This window comes from Hylobates moloch, unplaced genomic scaffold (assembly GCF_009828535.3).
Source record: "Hylobates moloch isolate HMO894 unplaced genomic scaffold, HMol_V3 SCAFFOLD_19, whole genome shotgun sequence".
NCBI classification, from domain to species: Eukaryota; Metazoa; Chordata; class Mammalia; order Primates; family Hylobatidae; genus Hylobates; species Hylobates moloch.
Genome location: NW_026652294.1, coordinates 47,551,226 through 47,568,671, shown reverse-complemented (window position 1 = coordinate 47,568,671; position 17,446 = coordinate 47,551,226). Strand labels below are relative to the sequence as shown.

The 17,446-nt window shown below is 39.5% G+C and overlaps 1 protein-coding gene across 4 annotated transcripts in view; it reads right to left on the bottom strand.

Annotated features, from left to right (window-relative positions):
* SMURF2 (SMAD specific E3 ubiquitin protein ligase 2) overlaps positions 1-17,446 on the bottom strand; it is a 116,511-nt gene that overhangs the window by 14,086 nt on the left and 84,979 nt on the right. For all 4 annotated transcript variants that reach the window (XR_009211038.1, XM_032139650.2, XM_032139651.2 and 1 more), the window contains 4 exons: positions 16,487-16,645; positions 6,649-6,844; positions 5,380-5,483; positions 1,464-1,578 (listed from right to left, as the gene is read on the bottom strand). Coding sequence is in view for 3 of the 4 variants with exons in the window: in XM_032139650.2 (XP_031995541.1) it covers positions 1,464-1,578; positions 5,380-5,483; positions 6,649-6,844; positions 16,487-16,645 (574 nt within the window). In the remaining variant the exon portion in view is untranslated. The remainder of the gene's footprint in view (positions 1-1,463; positions 1,579-5,379; positions 5,484-6,648; positions 6,845-16,486; positions 16,646-17,446) is intronic.

Sequence of the window (17,446 nt, the reverse complement as noted above, 5' to 3'; positions counted from 1 at the left end):
GCATGCTCAGGAGTCTCTAGATCACCAGAGAACAGCATGTTACACAGGGTAATATGCCCTTCTCGCAGGGGGCCAGTCACTTTGTAAATTTTATCTTTTAGAAATTAAGTCCAAACTATGGTCCCAGAGCCTCATTCAACTACTTGCAGATCTTTTGCTCTTCCTTCTCTCACCTCCTGCTGAGCCCTCTGTCATGAAAAAAAATCTTTCAATCCTAAACCTCCCTACTTCCTTGATCTAACCAGAAATTTAACATCAAAACACCATAGATTTAAGAGCACAGACTTGGTGTCAGACTTGAATTAGAATCATGATTCTGCTAGTCAATGGCATATGGACAAATTAACCCCTGTAGGACTAACTGTCCACATCTGGAAATATGAGGATAATAACAGTATCTAAAAAGCATCTCTATGAGGAGTAAAATGAGGTGATGTTTGAAACCCCTGGAACTGGACCTGGCATGTTGTAAGCAGTCAATGAATGTGGGCTATTGTTACTACAGGGGCAGTAGTGGGCCCTCCAAAAAGAACCTTCACCTCAAAATCCTCCCTAAATAATTTCCTGAAACAAATCTAACATTTCTACCCTTTTATATATATTTGGTCTTTCGTCAGACATTGTTTTGTTAGATGTTTGTATTTTAAAATTCTTTTACCTCTCTATTTACTAAGTAATCTTTTAAGCTCATCTTTAAACCTTTTAAGTTTTTGTTTATTTTTTAAAAGTAACACACACACACATGCACACACACATATATATTTACCAAAGTTGCATTATACTGTTTGATAACCTTCTTTTCACTTAACACATCATAAACACCATCTTTCCATATCATTAACTATTATCCCACATTATCATTTTAGTGGCTGTATAGTATGCCCTTATGTGGAAAGACAATATAAAAACAATACATTAGTAATAACTGCTAACTTCTGTCAGGTGCTTAATAATGTAGTCGATAGAGTTGTAGAGTGAATAACATACAGCACTGTGCTAAGTGCTTAATGTGCAGGGTCCCATTTCATTCTCATAACCCCTCTTTGAGGTACAAATGTATTTATTAGCAATGACAAAACTGAAGCTTAAGTCCACGAACTTGCCCTGAAAGGTCACAAAGCTAGTAAGTGATGAGACCACGACATGTCTTTCTAATTCCAGAACGTATGCCTTTAATCATTTGCATTATTCTGCTTCATGTCATAATTTAATCAGTCCCTGGCTCTTGAAGACAACTATGTTGTTTTCAGTTGAGTGCTACTATAAACAATAAACATCCCTGTTTCCAAATTGGTGCATATATCCATAATCATCTGCTCGGGAAAATTTTATAGAAGAGGAATTGCTGAGTCAAAGGGCACAACTAAGACAAGGACAAACAATTTCTATATAATAAACTACATTAACATGTAAACACGAAAAGCATTATAGGTCATAATTCACATCATAACTTCAAATCATACCGGATTAACTGCAGAATCAGGATTGATCTGCAATGTATAAATATCATCTCTTGAATACTGGAAGAGGCCGTAGTATGGATTCAACATTTCATGTGACAAGAGATACAACCATTCCCTAGAAAACAAGATATGACCAAGGAATTTTTTTGTTAACGTATACATTTTTATTAAGATATGTCATTAATTCATCATTTTAGCAAATAATGTTTTAAATTAATAAAAGGCAAAAAAAAGCACTAACTACAGTTATATAAGAGCACACTGGAAAAATCTACCATACCCAAATAGCATATAAAAACTATTATATTGAAGTAACATCTCACTCAAAATTTAGGCAATTTTACTATATTTTAGCATCAAAGCGTATAAAAGTATTATCCAACAGTTCAGCTACTCATGAGATGATATAGTCCAGTGGTCTGTTACTTTTAATTGCCAAATAAATTTGTAATCCATAATAAACATAAAACAAAAGCAAGAATATGGTTTTATTTCAAAATGTCCATGTGAGGCTGGGGACGGTGGCTCACACCTGTGATCCCAGCACTTTGGGGGGCCAAGACAGGTGGTTTGCGTGAGCTCAGGAGTTTGTGACCAGTCTGGGTAACAAGGCGAAACCCCATCTCTACAAAAAATACAAAAATTAGCCAGGTTGATGGCACTTGCCTATAGTCCCAGCTACTTGGGAGGCAGAGGTGGGAGGACTGCTTGAGCCCTGGAGGTCGAGGCTGCAGTGAGCTGAGATTGCACCACTGCACCCCAGCCTGGGTGACAGAGTGAGACCCTGTCTCAAACAAAAAAAAAAGAGTCCACGTCATCTATACTATCCTGGTCTACTCTTATCATGACCAGTTTATACAGACATATAATATAGTATTGATTTACTCTTCATTTTGGACAAGGGTATATTTTGTTGTAGTATTGAGTATGGACATTTCATTATCCATTTCATTATCATTCACTGTATAAACCCTAAAACATACCATGATAAAAATATAAGTGGGTAAGGATTGCAAGGCATTTGGTGTAGGTATGGACTCAAGGGCAAACCTGCATTCTTTGGGTATGTTCCATACCACTTCTTGACTTCAAACGTAAATCAATGTTTTTAAAACCTGGAATAAAAAGTACTTCCACCTTGAATTTATTAAATCCTTCAAATTTTTCAAAGTATAAAAGATAATTTGTTACTCACTTTGGAAATTCACTAGTCTAGGACTTAAGAAATGTAGTTCTAGTCTTAATTCTTGTCATTCCTCGGCTAGGGAAGGTTATTTAAATGATATATCTTGGTATTATGGATTAAACAGATTGAATAATATTTTTGAGCAAATGCAGAATAGTATTAAAACTAGTTAAAGGAAAATGTTTCAAAATTCTATGTGATGGAGTCTAAATTAAATTACTACCATTATGTAACATTTGAAAAACTACTCTAGAGATTAAAAAAAGAAGTAACGTCTCCACATAAGCAGCCTTCCCAACATAACACTCATCTGATGTGTCTTGTGCTTTTGGTGTGTGTATGTGTTTTTTAAAAAGAAAATCCAAATTTTTGTTTTGTTTTACCAAGTATTTAGAACACAAATAAGAGCAGAACTCAACTACTTTGAGATTCTACTATGGAATAAAGTTCAGAAAAAGCAGATCACTGTCACATTCCATTTATTCTGCTCAAACCCTGACAGTAGTAAGGTTAAAAAACAAAAAACTGGGTTGGGTGCAGTGGCTTATGCCTGTAATCGCAGCACTTTGGGAGGCTAAGGTGGGCAGATCACAAGGTCAGCAGATTGAGACCAGCATGGCCAACATGGTGAAACCCCGTCTCTATTAAAAATACAAAAATTAGCTAGGCGTGGTTGTAAGCGCCTGCAGTCCCAGCTACTCGGGAGACTGAGGCTGGAGAATTGCTTGAACCCAGGAGGCAGAGGTTGCAGGGATCCGAGATTGCGCCACTGCACTCCAGCCTGGCGACAGAGTGAGATTCCATCTCAAAAACAACAACAACAAAAAAACTGACTACATGAGCCAGGCATGGTGGCTCATGCCTGTAATTCCAGCACTTGGGGAGGCTGAGGCAGGAGGATCACTTGAGGCCAGGAGTTTGAGACCAGCCTGGGCAACACAGACCCTGTTTCTACCAAAAAACAAAAACAAACAAACAAAAAAAAACTTTTTTTTTTTTTTTTTGACATGGAGTCACGCTCTGTCACCAGGCTGGAGTGCAGTGGCACAGTCTCGGCTCAGTGCAACCTTTGCCTCCTGGGTTCAAGTGATTCCCCTGCCTCAGCCTCCTGAATAGCTGGGACTACAGGTGTGCGCCACCACACCCAGCTAATTTTTTTTTTTTTTTAGTTTTTAGTAGAGACGGGGTTTCATCATGTTGGCCAGGATGGTCTCAATCTCTTGACCTCATGATCTGCCCACCTCGGTCTCCCAAAGTACTGGGATTGCAGGTGTGAGCCACCGCACCTGGCCAAATTTTTTTTTTTAATTAGGCATGGAAGCACGTGCCTATAGTCCTAGCTCTTTAGGAGGCTGAGGCAGGAGGATCACTTGTACCTAGGAGTTCGAAGCTGCAGTGAGCCATGATCACACCACTGCACTCCATGGAGCCTGGGTGACAGAGCGAGACCCTGTCTCTAAAAAACTAAATAAATAAAATAAACTACTTATTTGATCTATATATATAATTATAGTACTCAGATGCCACCAGTAGTTGATGATGATGATGTTTTCCCAATAAACATTCATTCTAGTTATGAGTAAGTAATACAAATTCCACAGAAACTATCAAGTCCTAAGTATGATGTGCAAGGGATTATTTTTAAAAATCCACACTAAAGAAACCATCCATAGGTTTAAAAGGTGACAGAACGAAAATAAGTCTACGAATACACACATGTAATGCTAAATAACAATTAATGGGAATTATTGAAAACATAATTTTGGTTGAAGATTAGGGAAAGCAGAATTACTATAATGATCCTTGGAACATTTCAATACAGAGCTACAGTGTTTCTCCTACATTTATATAAAACGAATTTTCACACTTAGAAAAGAATTCTTGTAGTAAATATAATATCAGAAATAAATCACTGGCTGGGTGCGGTGGCTCACACCTGTAATCCCAGCACTTTGGAAGACTAGGGCACGCAGATTGCTTGAGCTCAGGAGTTCGAGAATAGCCTGGGCAACATGGCAAAAACCCCATCTCTACAAAAAAAAATACAAAAATTAGCCGGGTGTGGTGGCTTGTACCTGTAGTCCCAGCTACTCAGGAGGCTGAGGTGGGAGGATCTCTTGAGCCCAGGATGGGGAGGTTGCAGTGAGCTGAGATCGCGCCACTACACTCCAGCCTGGGTGACAGAGGGAGACCCTGTCTCCAAAAAAAAAAAAAAAAAAAGAAAATCAATTTGACTTGACCCGTGAGTTACAAATGTAGCAGAAGCATTATACGTTCTGTACTGAAACATTCTGAGGACCATCATGATATGTACATGTGTATACACACATGCATGCATACACATTCATTTAACAAGGTAAAAAGGCATAACAATGGAAGCAAAGAGAACCAGTATTCAGTTCAGGTTATACATCATTTAAATCTCAAAACTGTTCCTGACAATGTAAAGCAGAGGCAATAATGTACTTAAGGAGAGAGATGGAGAAAACACAGGGCCTGCAGTCTCACGGGACTCAGATGATCCATTGGGGAGTTCTAAAATACCTGTCCGGTAGCAGTGCCACCCTAACCTCATTATGAATATATCTATTAGGATATCCTCAGTAATACAAACATTAGGGAATATAATACCAAAAAATAAATGTCAATGAGAAAGTTACACCACAGGAAGTATCTTAAATTTGTAAGTACAAAGATCCGTATGTCATAAGCTGGCAAGCAAGTCCTTACCTGGCAACCCCTCCGTAGTCAAGGCCTTCTTCTCCACGAAATTTTATCATTAATCGCTTCCAGAGATCTTTTGGTCTCATTTTCATGACCTGTCGATATGATTCCTGAAAAAAATAATTTTTAATACACTATTACTATTAGGTCCTTTTAGCCTATTACTTAATCTCTCCCTGCCAATCCATCCAAAAAACTCAAGTCTAAATAAGGTGAAATTTGGCCAGGTGCAGTAGCTCACACCTGTAATCCCAACACTTTGGGAGGCTGAGGCGGGAGGATCACCTGAGGCCAGGAATTCTAGACCAGTCTGGGCAACATAGTGAAACTCTGTCTATACAAAAAAAATTTTTCTTAAATAGCTGGGCATGGTAGCATGCACCTGTAGTCCTAGCTACTTGGAAGGCTAAGGTGGGAGGACTGCTTGAGCCCAGGAGTTCAAGGCTACAGTGAGCTATGATCATGCCACTGCACTCCAGTCTGGGTGACAGAGCAAGACCTTGTCTCTTTTAAAAAAAGAAAAAGAGGCCAGGTGCAGTGGCTCATGCCTGTAATCCCAGCACTTTGGGAGGCCGAGGCGGGCATATCACGAGGTCAAGATATCAAGACCATCCTGGCCAACATGGTGAAACCCCATCTCTACTAAAAATACAAAAATTAGCTGGGCATGGTAGCGTGTGCCTGTAGTCCCAGGTATTCAGGAGGCTGAGGCAGGAGAATCGCTTGAACCCAGGAGGTGGAGGTTGCAGTGAGCTGAGATTGCATCACTGCACTCCAGCCTGGCGACAGACTCCATTTCAAAAAAAAAAAAAAAGAGAGAGAGAGAAAGACAAATTAGCACTCTCGGTATTCTTGGAAAAGAGCATAAAACAAATTTAATTTCTCTCTAATTTTTTTTTTTGAGACGGAGTTTCATTCTTATTGCCCAGGCTGGAGTACAATGGTACAATCTTGGCTCACCACAACCTCGGCCTCCCAGAGTCAAGTGATTCTCCTGCCTCAGCCTCCCGAGTAGCTGGGATTACAGGCATGTGCCGCCATGCCCAGCTAATTTTGTATTTTTAGTAGAGATGGGGTTTCTCCATGTTAGTCAGCCTGGCCTCGAACTCATGACCTCAGGTGATCCGCCCACCTCAGCCTCCCAAAGTGCTGGGATTACAGGCGTGAGCCACTGCACCCGGCCAATTTCTCTCTAATTTAAAATAAGGTTTGTATTAGCAAGCAATGAGTTTCTGGAAAAAAAATAATAAAACAAAATAAGGCTCGTAAATTTACCTCAAAAATCTCTTCCCTGGAAACCTCAATGCGGCAGTGACCTGCCTGAGGCTGTTGTTGGGAAAGTTCTTGCCGCAAAATTTTTAGTTTCTGAACCAGGTCTCGCTTGTACCTTGGGACTGTCAGGCATTCTGTGTCATCAGGACATAACGATACCACTTGCTGTTGCTGTTGGTCTTTCAATTGGTTCTGCCGACTAGAAGTAAACATAGATGTTATTATTAAAGTATATCAAATTTTAAAAATTGCAATTATAGATTTAAAATAGCATCATATTATAAAGCAAGTCTAGCTCTATCATTTTCCAAGCCTTAGTAGAACATATACTTGGCTTGACATTTTTTGGCAGCAATAAACCAGCTACAAAGTTTATTTCTCATAGTCCACATAAACTGACAGAATTGGATAATGGAAGTTTATCCATAAAGCTTTATACAGCTTCTGAGGACAAATTTTTCCAATATAGCTTCCATTTTCCCCTACAGAGTTTACCATCACCCACTTTAAAATTCAGGCATGTGCCAAACACTGCTTGTTATCTAGAATCTTTCTTTCTGGAAGAGCCAAACAGGAGTCTGAATGGCAGCTTGGCAGGGATCCCTTCTTTTTATACACCAGGCCAAATATTATACCTAAAACATATGGCCATACAAAGAAAATATACCTTTGTTAAAAATGCCAAGTCAATATTAACTACTCTTACAAATACTATAATAAAGATTTTTTAACATACACACAAAATCAAAATAGATTATTGTGTACATAAATGCATTCCATAAACAACTGTATAATCTTATTTTTTTAAATGAACTTAGGTATATTTCACATCAGATACAAAAAGTAACTCAAAATGGACTGCAAACATCAATGTAAAATCCAAAGCCATAAAACTCCTAAGCACAGGAGAAAATTTGTTATGACATACATTAGGCAATGAATGATCTCTTAGATATAACACCAAAAGCACAATCTATGAAAGAACAAATGGATAAACAGAACATCCATTTTTAAATTTTTTTTAAAGAGGCAGGGTCTTGCTATATTGCCCAGGCTGGCCCTGAACTCCTGGCTCAAGTGATCCTCCTGCCTCAGCCTCCTGGCAGCTAGAACTACAGGCACCCAATACCGCCCTCAGCTTCAAGAAAATTGCTGCTCTTCAAAAGACACTGTTTAGGAAAACTAAAAAACAAGTCAAGTCACAGACTAGGAGAATTCCTTTGGAAAGCATATATCAGATATGTAAATATCTAAAGAAGCTCAAAACTCAACAAAAAACTGAGCTGCTCGATTTGGGAGGGCTGGGGGTATGGCAAAAGATTCTGCCAAAGAAGCCATTCTACTCCTAGGTTATTTATTTAACCAAGAGAAATGAGGGCATATACATACAAAGACTTGCACGTAAATGTTCATAATAGTTTTATCTGTCATAGCGAAAGACTGGAAACAACCCAAATGTCCATCAGTAGATAAATGAATAAACTGTGATATACCCATACAATGGAATACCACCAACAATAAAAAGAAATGAACTACGTAACAACAATGATGAATCTCAATATTATGTGAGTAAAAGAAATCATACTGCATGATTCCATTTATCTAGAAAATGCAAACTAATATACTGACAGAAAGCAGGTCAGTAGTTGGCTGGAGATGGGGTGTTATGGGTTGAACTGTGTGTCTGTCCCCCAAAAGATATGCTGAAGGCTCAACATCTGGTCAACCTGTGGATTTGACCTTATTTGGAAATAAGGTCTTTGCAGATAAAATCAAGGTAAGGTAAGATCATACTGGATTAGGATGGCCTTAAATCCAAAAACTGATGTCTTTACAAGAAGAGGGAAAATAGGATACATACATACAGGAAAGAAGACTATGGGAGGACAGAAGACAAAGACTGGAGCAATTTGTCTACAAGCCAAGGAACACTAAGGTTTCCAGAAACCACTGGAAGTTAGGAGAGAGGCATAGAACAGACTCTGTCTCAAACCCTCTGGAAGGAGCTCATTATCACTTACTAGAGTCAGCCCCTTACCCTGTAGTTCTGCCTCCAGAATTGTGAGAAAAATGAATTTCTGTTGTTTTAAGCCACCCAGTTCGTGGTATTTTGTTACAGCAGCCCTGGGAAACTAACACAGGGTGGAAGTCCCACAGGGAGGGACAGAAGAAATCACAAAAGGGCAAGAGAAAACTTTTGGGGGTGGTGGATATGTTCACTATCTTCATTGTGGTGATGCTTTCATGGTGTATATCAAAACTTAAACTGTACACTTTAAATATTCAGTTTATTGTATGTCAATATATTTCAATAAGGCTGATTTTAAAAAATCCAGCAGACATCAGGCCTCTTCACAAAGCCTCCTGTGAAAGACCAAGCCATGCAAATGGAAAGGTGGCTTAGAGCTGAAGGACAAAACGGACACAGGAGAAAATCCTTCTGGGATGTGGGCAGCTAGCCTGGAACTATTGTTTCTGATGCACTCAGGGAAAAAAAAAAATCTAACTACCCAATAAAACAGCCTGTCTCTTCAGGTGTGCTAGGGTGCAAGGGACAGTTCTGTAAGGGCTGATGTGACAGTGCAAGCCAGGAAACAGTGGGGGTGCTGGTCTGCTATCCTTTAGGGCCTCTGCCAATGTCTAAAGACTTTATCAAACAAGCAAATGATTTTCTTGAAATCAAGTAGATCTGATAAGGAGGGAAAAGACTCAAATTGTAATGCCCTTGCCCATAAGTCATCTTTTTCTTTAAAAAGAAAAGCTTCCTTTAAGGGTATAAGGCAGAATATCTTCATGCGATGCCAGTCAAAGGAAGCGAAATAAGTAATTAGTGTTACAGGAATCAAAACAGGAAGGGAAAAAAAAAACCTCCATAGTCAGACTGGGTGGATTCAAATCCCAGCTCTAGCACCTTTTATGCACCTCTGGACAAGTTCTGTAACTGCTTGAGGCCCCACTTTTCTCACTGGTGAGGAGGAGGTAGCCCAGGATTGCAATGAAGATGACATGGGCACTCAGAGCATGGTAAGTGCAAAATAAATATCAGTTACTATAGCTACTATTAAGATAGTTACAGAATTACAAAAACATGCTTTTCAAGCAAAGGAAATGAAAAAAAAACCTGACTAAAATGCTTTCTTAGAAGAATATGCTTCCTTGGCAAAGTTATTTATTAAACCCCAATGACAATGCTTTGCAATAGTTTAACAACACTGTATCCTGTCACTGACAGGTTAGATACTGAGGTCTCACAGAAACTACACAATCTTCAGAACATGAAAAATGCCCCCCTTGGAAGAGAATAATGGCAGTAATATTGCAGGAGGGATTTGTATAAAAGGGCTAAGGAAGATTAATGCATCTGTGTAAGAAAAGCTTTTTTTTTTTTTTTTTTTGAGACGGAGTCTGGCTCTGTCACCCAGGCTGGAGTGCGGTGGCGCGATCTCGGCTCACTGCAAGCTCCGCCTCCCGGGTTCACGCCATTCTCCTGCCTCAGCCTCTCCGAGTAGCTGGGACTACAGGCACCCGCCGCCACGCCCGGCTAATTTTTTTGTATTTTTAGTAGAGACGGGGTTTCACCGTGGTCTCGATCTCCTGACCTCGTGATCCGCCCGCCTCGGCCTCCCCAAGTGCTGGGATTACAAGCGTGAGCCACCGCGCCCGGCCAAGAAAAGCTTTTTTTAAGTCAAACCGGATATCCTAAAAATGTGCATTTATATACAATAGGCCCAGGATACACTTCGAAGAGGTAACTTCTTTTGTTGCTTCCTCCCAAAATATTAATTCTCAATTCTTCTCAGTTTGAATACCATGTTCCTCTCTAAAACACGATTTGTCCCACGATATTTTTATCTGGCTCAGATAAGCAGGGTCTCAATCTGTTGCCTAGGATGAAGTCAAGTGAAGTGCAGTGTGACGATCATAGCCCACTGTAACCTCCAACTCCTGGGCTCAAAGGATCCTCCTACCTAGCCTCCCAAAGCACTGGGATTACAGGCGTGAGCAACCGTGCCCAGTTCCTCTATCTGATTATAATGTATTGCCTTTCTCATTTCCTAAATGCTGAAACAATAAAAACAACTAGCTAAAAAAAGTCATCTAAAAATATTTTGGATTACATAACAATATAGTCCAAACAGCATAGCACCCTAAAATTCAAAATAAGGGCTAATTTCATCACTTCAGAATTAGCCTAATAACAATAATCTATATTCTAATGACATTTTTGCCAAAAAATTTTCCAAGAGAAAAACAATAAAAACCATAATAGATCTACCAAATAAGGTAATACTATATTTGACAGCTCATAGACATAGATTCAAAACTCCATTAACACCCGTCTAAAGAAAAACCCCCGAATTTAAAAATCTTTAAAAAATAGAAATAAAACATTAATAGAAAAAAGATACTTCTATCCAACATATCCTGATATGTAAAGATTAATAAATTAACCATTATAATTTAAAATTAGTGCCTTATGAATCTTTTTAAAACTACAATTTTAAGGTTAAAATTGTTTCTTATATATCTCAATAAATTGTTTCACATATAAATTATGTACATTACATAGCTGAATAAAAACTAATTTATCACTTTAAAGCTAATATATGATAGAAACTTTAATGCTGCAAATAATTTTTATATATTTTATATAATGTAACACAAATATAAACCCCAGGGAAGATCTATCGGGTTAGAGACTTTACTGAACTAGTAGCTGGAGGTGTGAAATCCTATCCTTAAGAATAACAAAACAAAACAAAACAAAAACGGATGTAGAAATGCTTAAGCTTTCTAGTTTGTGTTTTTTTTTTTTTTTTTTTAGATGGAGTCTCGCTGTGTCACCCAGGCTGGTGTCCAACTCCTGCCATCTTGGTTCACTGCAACTCCGCCTCCCAAGTTGCTGGGATTACAAGCGTAGCCTCCGTGCCTCACTGATAGAGCTGTCACCTAGGCTGGAGTACAGTGGCACAATCTCAGCTCACTACACCCTCTACCTCCCAGGTTCAAAGAATTCTCATGCCTCAGCCTCCTGAGCAGCTGGGATTACAGGCATGCACCACCATGCCTAATTTTTTGTATTTTTGTAGAGACAGGTTTTTGTCATGTTGGCCAGGCTGATCTCCAACTCCTGGCCTCAAGTGATCTACCCGCCTCGGCCTCCCAAAGTGCTGGGATTACCAGTGTGAGCCACCATGCCCAGCCTTAAGCTTTTTCATAGCACAGTAACTTGCAATCAAAGATATTGAAGAGAGGAACAAATTAATACTAAAATACAAAAATGTTCAAATGAAAACTTTCTATTAGGAATATGCATAAACCTTCCAGGTAATGCAAATGCTGGCCATATTAATGGAAACTAATCAATACAATTGGAAAACTAACGATTATAAGAAAACTAGTAAAATGTTCTTCAAGTTACTTCCTGTCATTTACTCCAACAAACAGAAAAGACCACAGACATTTCTAATCATCCCACCTGTTGTTCTTCCTTCAGAACATTATTTTTTATTCAGTTATTTAATACAACTAACTATTCAGCAAAAAGATGGAAGATCTGTAACTGTTCTACTGAAATATTCTACCAGCAACATCAAGGCAAACATCTATTACCTAAAGCAGGGATGTCCAATCTTTTGGCTTCCCTGGGCCACACTGGAAAAACGAGAACTGTCTCGGGCCACACATAAAATACACTAACAATAGCTAATGAGCTGTTAAAAAAAATCTCATAATGTTTTGTTTTTGAAACAAAGTCTGGCTCTATCACCCAGGCTGGAATGCAGTGGTGTGATCTTGGCTCACTGCAACCTCCACCTCCCAGGTTCAAGCAATTCTCCTGCCTCAACCTCCTGGGTCCCAACTACCTGGGATTACAGGCACCCACCACCATGCCTGGCCTTTTTTTTTTGAGACGGACTTTTGCTCTGTTGCCAGGCTGGTGTGCAGTGGCGCTGTCTCGGCTCACTGCAACGTCCGTCACCCTGGTTCAAGTGATTCTCCTGCCTCAGACTCCCGAGTAGCTGGGACTACAGGCGTGCACCACCACACCCAGCTAATTTTTTTGTATTTTTAGTAGAGATGGGGTTTCACCGTGACAGCCAGGATGGTCTCCATCTCCTGACCTTGTGATCCACCCGCCTCGGCCTCCCAAAGGGCTGGGATTACAGGTGTGGGCCACCGCACCTGGCCTAATTTTTGTATTTTTAGTAGAGACGGGGTTTCACCATGTTGGCCAGGCTGGTCTCGAACTCCTGACCTCAGGCAATCCGCCCGCCTCAGCCTCCCAAAGTGCTGGGATTACAGGCGTTGAGCCACTATGCCTGGCCCACATAATGGTTTTTAAGAAGGTTTACCAGTTTGTGTTGGGCCACATTGAAAGCCATCCTGGGCCCAGCCTAAGGGCCGTGAGTTGGACAAGCTTGACCAAAAGGGATGATCCTGGAGGCAGGAGGTAAATAAAGTACAACCACCTCTTGGAGGTTTCCTGGGTCTCTGAGAGAGCCATACTGGCTCTTCATTATCATTGTACATTTGTCAAGTACTTTGGGTATGTTACATACTAAAGCAGCAAAAATAAATGGGATATGGGTCTTAAGTAATTCAAAGTCTAGTAGGGGAAGCAGAAAGGTGACAAACAATTAAGATACAAAGTAAAACAAAAGCCCTCTGTAGAGTGCTCCAACATCTTTTATTCCTTATCATCTCCCCAGATTCCAATTTGCTGCCCCTATATGCCCTTTAAAAAAACCCAGGCCGGGCACAGTGGCTCACACCTGTAATCCCAGCACTTTGGGAGGCTGAGGCAGGAGGATCACTTGAGGCCAAGAGTTGGAGACCAGCCTGGCTAACACGGTGAAACCTCGTCTCTACTAAAAATACAAAAATTAGCTGGGCATGGTGGTGCGCGCCTGTAGTCCCAGCTACTCAGGAGGCTGAGGCAGGAGAATCACTTGAACCCAGGAGGTGGAGGGTGCGGTGAGTTGAGATCGCACCACTGCACTCCAGCCTGGGCAACAAAGCAAGACTCCATCTCAAAAAAAAAAAATCCAGAATTAGGCGTGGTAGCTCACGCCTGTAATCCCAGCACTTTGGGAGGCCCAGGCAGGTGGATCACCTGAGGTCAAGAGCTTGAGACCAGTCTGGGCAACGTGGTGAAACCCCATCTCTACTAAAAATACAAAAATTAGCTCGGCGTGGTGGCAAGCACCTATAATCCCAGCTACTTGGAAGGCTGAGGCAGGAGAATTGCTTGAACCCAGGATGTGGAGGTTGCAGTGAGCTGAGATCGCGCCATTGCACTCCAGCCTGGGTGACAATAGGGAAACTCCATCTCAAAAAAAAAAAAAAAATATCCATACACAAAAGTAAAGTCCACATGGATTAAAGACTTTACTGTAAAAGATAAAACTATAAATATATTAAAAACATTTACTTATAGTGTGAATTTTAAAAGATAAAGATTACATTAGAAAAATGAGCAAAAAGATATAAATTAACAAAAAAGTTGATGCAGCTGGTCAATAGGCCAAAGAAAGCTGTTCAAACTCAATAGACAATGGCAAAAAATTGTGAACAGGACTTTCACAAAAACAGGAAATCCAAATAGTCAATAAACCTATAAAAAGGTGCTCAACCTCATCAGCAATTAGGCAAATTCAAGTTAAAGTTATAATGGGAAACCATTAAACATCATCAGAACAGCAAAAATTTTGAAGTCTAACAACAGCAAGTACTGGCAAGCTTCTGCAGCAACAGGAACTCATATATTGCCGGTAAAAGACTAAACTGGCATAGCCACTTTAGAAAAGTTACCTTTATATATTAAAGTTGAAGATAGAAATATTCTATGACATAGCAATTCCACAACCAGACAAGCGCCCCTAGAGCAGTGTTACTCAAAGGGTAGACTGCAGATGACACTTATTTTGCTATCTAGGCTATATAGACCCTAACGCACAGAAACAATCCATACTTCTCTGTTTCTTCAGATACTTTTACATTAGGGCTTTCAAATACTTGCGACCTTCATTTGTAAGCAAAGTTTTAGAATCTTCTATCTACAACAAAGTAAGATCTGCTGATGTAATGAAACTGCCAGGATAATTATACATATTTCGAAGAAGGAACCAAAGATACACATTTTGAATGTTTTCTCCTATTATCCTAAAAAACTGGTAGCCAGTTCTCATTTAAATTTTTTGCTTTATTAACCTAACTCCAAAAATTAATGAAACAAGGACATTTTCAGAAGTCATTTTAAAGTATATTATTATTTTTGTTGTGTTTTTAACATTTTAACATACATAAGAACTTTACAACAAATGAATAAGACAGAGCAGGTAATGTCACCATTCATTTAGAAAAGCTAAAATGAATTATTCAGGGGTCAGAGTGAACCTTGCTCTCCAAGTTCTTAGTCTAAAATCCTTGTTGCTATACCACTCTGTGTTTTTGCCAGAAGTGTTGAAAAAGACACTTTGCTACTTTGCTTAATAATGAAGTTTTCCTTTTCTCTCTTTTCCTCCTCCTGCCCCCATTCTTCAGAAGGCAATGCTAATAAGTAATAGAGTTAGAAGAAATGAGGCAGCTAGAGAGAAAAGCAAAGCAAAGGATGCAAATAATATACACACAATATTCAATATAGTGCCTCACAGCAGCTGAAGCCAGAGCATCTGGGTTTCGCCCCAGACTTCACCACTAGCAACGTATGGAAAGTCATGTAACCTCTATGCCTCAGTTTCCTCATCTGTAAAAACGGCAGCAGCTAACTCACAGAGTTTTTCCGAGGATGAAATTACTAATTTGGGATGTTTTTGTTTGTTTGCTTTTTAAAGACAGAGTCTCACTCTGTTGCCCAAGCTGGGGTGAGTGGCGCAATCACAGCTCACTGCAGCCATGACCTCCTGAGCTCAAGAGATCCTCCCACCTCGGTGTCCTGAGTAGCTGGGACCACAGGTGTGCACCACCATGACCAGCTAATTTTTAAAAATTTTTTTGAAGAGAATAGGACTCACATGTTGCCCAGGTTGGTCTTGAACTCCTAGGCTCAAGTGATTCTCCAACCTCAGCCTCCCAAAGTGCTGGGATTACAGCATGAGCCACATGCCTGGCCTTACTAACATATGTAAAGTATAAAGAACAATGCTTGGCACACAATAAGTGCTACTAAAGTGTTAGCCATTAATATAAATTATTAATAATTTTATATTACAACGGCAACACAAAATTAGCCTGTTCAACCCCTACTTCTCCTGTCAAGATACTGCCTCTGTAAAAGGCCATCTTGAGCACCTCTGATAACCCTTTTTCCTAACATTCCAAGACAGGTTCCTACTTAAAAGCATAGTAGGTTTAAAATACTCATATCAGAATAAAACTTGTCACACTCTTACATAAATTTTGCTCAATAAAAGTAAATTATAACTGATGAAAGTAGATGTTCTTTCATTTTTTTTTTTTTAAGAGACAGGGTCCCCATCTGTCACCCAGACTGGAGTTGGAGTGGTGTGATCATAGTCCACTGCAGCCTCAAACTCCTGGGCTCAGGTGTTTCTCCTGCCTCCGTTTCCCAAGTAGCTAGGACTGCAGGCATATACCACCACACCCAGCTAATTTTTTAATTTAAAAAACTTTTTTTTTTGTAGAGACGAGGTCTCACTATATTGACCAGGCTAGTCTCAAACCCCTGGCCTCAAGTGATCTTGCTGCCACGGCCTCCCAAAACACTGGGATTAAAGGCGTGAGCCACTGTATCGAGACTCACATTTATTATTAAAAGCATCTATCCGTTTCATCATGTTTAACTCCCATTTTAATATGTATTGTTTCAAAAACTTACTTTAAAACTAAATGCAAGTTAGCAGAGAGCCGAGGATCTGTAAATTGTGTTGTTCTGTTGTTATGGTCAACGAAATAAACTCTGCCTGTTGCCGTATTACGGATCTCCCATCCAGGAGGCAATGGACCAAGCTCTTCACAATTGATGTTGCTAAGATCCCTGCAAAAACAAATATAAAATAAAAAATACCTCATTGCTCGCCCTGCTGAACCAAGCAAGTGTAAATGACACAGAACAATTCCACAAAGTCTGAGAAAATGTATTGTTTCAGAAACTTGAGATGTTCAGCTGGAATCTTTAATTCCCAACAGTTTAACAACCTCGCATCTTCAAAGCCCAATCCATAAATGGCTCAGAAAAACTTATCACATAGCCTACATTTTTTAGTAATTTCCTAGGCTTTAATGTAATACAGATTTAAATTAATATAAAATCAATCACAATATTTGCCAACATAAACTGTATTTCAATACATGTTTGACAGGAAATAATTTTACAAGTGTCAGTGATATAAAGAATTAAATGCTTTCTAAAATTTCCCTACATTTCTTTCTTTACTATACCATAAAATTTGCATAAAATGTCCATCCCATAATATTAAGCTCGCCAACAAAGCAAAACTGGAAATGTTACAGAAATTATGAACCTGAAAATAATGACAGCATATTTTTAAAGAACGAACTGCAATTCTAAAATCTGTAAAGTTAGTCAGTGAAGAACCTGTTTAAGATACATTACCAAGAGTGCTCTAAGGGTTACCACTGCATAAGAAAAGCTAAGATTTTTAATGGACCAAAGACTACTGTTATTATATTACACATTCTTAAAATACTAGTATATATAGAGGATTTATAGGGCCTTAAAGAATGAGTTAAGGAGCTTCCAGGTTGGTGAACACACTGAGGTACTGGACAGTGGCCTGCCCAGAGAGGGCATGGTGGCTCCTTGCCTTCCCCCCAT